The sequence below is a fragment of the Eimeria mitis genome, genomic scaffold (genome assembly GCF_000499745.2).
Source record: "Eimeria mitis Houghton genomic scaffold, Emh_scaff11, whole genome shotgun sequence".
Lineage (NCBI taxonomy): Eukaryota > Apicomplexa > Conoidasida > Eucoccidiorida > Eimeriidae > Eimeria > Eimeria mitis.
In genome coordinates, this window is record NW_013567587.1 from 38,344 (window position 1) to 39,280 (window position 937).

At 52.9% G+C, this 937-nt stretch overlaps 1 protein-coding gene across 1 annotated transcript; it reads right to left on the reverse strand.

Annotated features, from left to right (window-relative positions):
- Positions 1-937, reverse strand: EMH_0007580 (uncharacterized protein; the record flags this gene model as incomplete). Its single annotated transcript, XM_013494288.1, has 2 exons — positions 1-169; positions 480-937. The coding sequence occupies 2 exons, from the start codon at positions 935-937 to the stop codon at positions 1-3; spliced, it is 627 nt and encodes a 208-aa protein (XP_013349742.1).

The window sequence follows — 937 nt, forward strand, 5'->3', positions numbered from 1 at the left end:
TCATTGAGACCCACTTGACATCTGCGTTTTCGAACTTCTGTTTGATGTCTTTCGTGTCGGCCTCCGATCGAGTCCAGCAGCCAGGACATAGTACCCAGCAAACAGCAAGATCACCGAAAGGAGGTCAGCCAGGAAATGTCGCTTGATTTTCTGGGACATAACTCCCAAACTGAAAACAAGCACACACACGAGAGGAGCAGGGGGGTCTGGAGAAAAGTTGTCGGAAGGACACTGACCACCAAGTCGCGCCCTTTACAAAAATAAACACCTTACCGCGGCTATGCATCAGTCATATTCACGTATGCTGACGCAACGCAAATTCAAACCATGTAACCACGTAGCCACAAAGTATCAGCGAGACCTCATGGACTGGCAACGCCATCTGTCAAACACCAGAAACTACTTCTTGACATTTAGTTACAAAACAGGAATAAACTTCAACTAGATGGTAGGTGTGCAACCCCCCCCTGAACGCTTACAAATACTGGCTGTCTGTCAGCTTCTCGGACTCAGTTGCATCTGCTTCAAGCATGAGGGCGCGGAGCATTTCCAGATTCCCCTTGTCACGCTGTTCAGCCGAAACGAGGCCGCCCGTAGTAGTTGTGGTCTGTGATTTAGCACCTGCTCCCTCGCTCAGGACAATAGTATCCTGCATTGCAGGCTTACCATCACGTGCACTTCCGGCATCGCTCACTGTCGCTACGCCTGGGGGACTCGTCCCTCCGGATGCAACGGTGGAACTTGAGGCATCCGCTACGACAAGCAGCTCTAGCATGAGCAGGGCCAGCAGCGCATGTCGGACCACCCGGCCAATGCCAAGCAGTCTTTGATATCTCCCCATAGCTCTACGGGTGGGAAGATCTATGACTGCGGTCTCATGGCCACTCCAATCGGCCCTGCAGTGTGGGGAGACTGCCGCGCGTGGGGCCCTTTGCAT